The 2,988-nt window shown below is 36.2% G+C and overlaps 1 protein-coding gene across 1 annotated transcript; it reads right to left on the reverse strand.

Moving 5' to 3' along the window:
- Positions 1 to 29: 29 nt before the first annotated feature.
- On the reverse strand, positions 30 to 590 carry TRIADDRAFT_34430 (uncharacterized protein; the record flags this gene model as incomplete). The annotated part of the gene is made up of 1 exon (XM_002118547.1): positions 30 to 590. The coding sequence occupies one exon, from the start codon at positions 588 to 590 to the stop codon at positions 30 to 32; it is 561 nt and encodes a 186-aa protein (XP_002118583.1).
- Positions 591 to 2,988: the final 2,398 nt, after the last annotated feature.

Genomic DNA, 2,988 nt, shown 5'->3' on the forward strand with positions numbered 1-2,988 from the left:
GGGGTGTCTTTTCTCAGATGTTTGTAGATTCAGTTGGCTGAAAATGCACAGCGAAGCAAGACATCGAATGTTAGCCTACTCATATCGTCGAAAATTTCGATACATTTTCCACAATTATTTTTCCATTTCTCAATAAGAATATCTGTGCATTCGTTGTAAATGCTAACATAAGATCGAAGAACATCGAAATGGAATGCTGGTGTTAAAAGACGCCGATTTCTCGCCCATAATGCCCCATTAGAGGTTAATATTCCATCACCAGTCCAATCTCGAACATACTTCATAGCGTCAGTATCTTTGGAAAAGGGCTTTTTGAGAGCCATTCTAATTGTATCTGGATGATTGATGGCAAGTACTGGATGCCATATACCATAATATAACGCATACTTACGTGAGTATTGCCTATCTATTTTCAACAGTGATTGTGAGAAACTGCCATCGAAATCACTAACATTACCAGTAATCCAGTGAGGTTTCGGGCCTTGCATTTTACGAAGAGCTGAATAAATTCTATACTTGGAATACAACCATGGCCACAACGATACAATGGCGTATGTGATGAACACTATTATGATAAGTGAAGCAATCATGATTTCTACCCTGCACTATTTCAATTCCGGAATGTTATGTATTTAATTTAGTGTTAATTTAGTGTCAAAATGGATATCACCTGGTTTACACTTTAACATCAACAACGCCTTCAAGATCTCCGTTTTCCTACTTTACTTATCGAGGTTAAAAAGGGGTTGGACGTCCCCATTGGGCGTCTCCTATGAGTCCGACTGTCCGTATTTTACGCTTTCTGATTCTGATACAGTACTATGCCTACAGTACGGTACTGTACGGTACTGTACTGCACACTGTAAGACAACTGCTGCTACAGACTACAGTACGTTCGTCCAGACGTCCAGTACAGTACACTACATACAGTACAGTACATGTGTGTTCCAAACTGGCGCACTGCGCATGTCTCGTGTCAAGACATGGTTGTAACTTGTTGGTAAAATTAGGTGAAAGTGGAAGACAGCTGCCCAATACTTTGAACTAGGTTACATTAGGGATTCATTTCCTACTTTAACTTGTTGAAAGGATTTTTGTTGGTTAAATTCAGTGAAAGTATAAGAAACGCTATCCTTACTTTAAATTAAATTAGGCACACATAGTTGGCTTAAATTAATCATTATTATCGATCAATACTACAGTGCAGTATGGATTAGAGAATCACTATTATAATATTAGCGATTAATACAGTAGAGGTCAAATTCAATTCTAAATCCTATTCTGCAGACTAGGATCCGCACTAGATCAGACCATCAAGACCTCTAGCCATATATAAATTAAATTAAAGAAGAAACCTCTGCAATCTTTCTTGATATTGTCGATGTACCGGCAATATGCAATACAAATCATACACTTCTATAGACACTACAATACAAGCATACAATCCTAACGAACTAGGATTAAACGTACAATAAAACGAAGCGAGGCCGTCAGTGATATCGACGGGATGTTGCTAGTTATAATAATTTTAATTTCAATATGCTGTACACTCACTACACTATATATTATACAATATGATGTATTGCATCAAAATCCAATATTACTCTGAATTCCAACTGGTGCTTTATGGTAAAGTAGATGATATACTGTAAACTAACCTAAAAAGTATAAGTACAGTACAGTACTCATACAGTCAGACTATTAAATAGCAACAACAACTGTTTTTCCTCACAGAAGTGCTCATGTCTCCCTATTTTCAAACGTTAACTTATTCAAATAGCCATTACGTCGTAGAATTATTGACAATTCGCCTATACCGACATCCGTATTGTACAGTACAGGGTACAATCTAGGTCTTTTCCCCCTATGCTTGATGACATGATTTTGAGCTACTTTAGTTCGAAATTAATACTGTAGCGATTGAGTGATAAGACTTTCTACTTCCTGCACTCATACTTAACCTTAGTCTATCAAGTCTGTGATAGGGTGACTTATAGGGTCTCGACTCTAGAATATATATAACATATATAAGATCATAGTGTTAAATGTGTTATAGACTGAAATTGAATGAGTTCAACTCCGCACTTTGAAAGCATAAAGATTAGGAACACTGCCTTGATGGTCCATTTTTTATTGATTCATATATACTACTAACTTGATCATCTAGTTCGACATTGTCTCTCGTACTTCTATCCTTAAAAATGAACTTAATTTGCTATTTTTTTGCCAGCGGATCGGTAGAACTGTTCTATCTCTCTCTAGCGCACAATACATTGCACACTTTCAAATTGCAAAAGCGTTAACATAATAAAGGGTAAAGTAAATAAATACAAGTCTACAGTACGTGATCCACCATTACGACAGTAGCTCACATTAAGAAATTGAAAGGGCGTTTTTTAAGAGTTCATTACACATATACTACTATACATATATAATTTCTCTATCAACAGGGTTCTGAATTGCAAGAATGCTTACGATTTGGCAGAAAGCCTTTCTAGCTAGTTATACACAAGCTATAAATGAAATTGATTTGATATCCAATCCCTGTGTTAAGCTTGATCAACTTCGATGTGATATTTACCATGATAATTGTGACATTTATACGTTAAAGTATGAGTGAATGAAAGCTGATGAATTCTTGGAGAAGGAACAACTTGCAGATAACGTGCAAAATGAAATCAGAATAGCTCAAAGTTCAGATAGAAAAGGCGAGATTAAAAGTTTACGAGGGGATTGGAATGGAGCACTGAAAGACTGTCAGAAATCGCTTAAAATGAAATTAAAATGCTTAGGTGAAAATGATTTACCTGTTGCTGATTCACTTTATCAAATTGGGCGCATTTACATTTCTTAAGGCCAATATAAATTGGCTCATGCAGAAACGGACAAATCGCAGAAAAATTGGATCGTCAATTTTTGATCAAATTCATCCCCATTTTGCGAGCTCATGTCGCATAAAAGGACTGGTTCTTGATTCAAGACCAGTCG

Source organism: Trichoplax adhaerens, genomic scaffold, assembly GCF_000150275.1.
Source record: "Trichoplax adhaerens TRIADscaffold_190 genomic scaffold, whole genome shotgun sequence".
Classification (NCBI taxonomy): domain Eukaryota; kingdom Metazoa; phylum Placozoa; class Uniplacotomia; order Trichoplacea; family Trichoplacidae; genus Trichoplax; species Trichoplax adhaerens.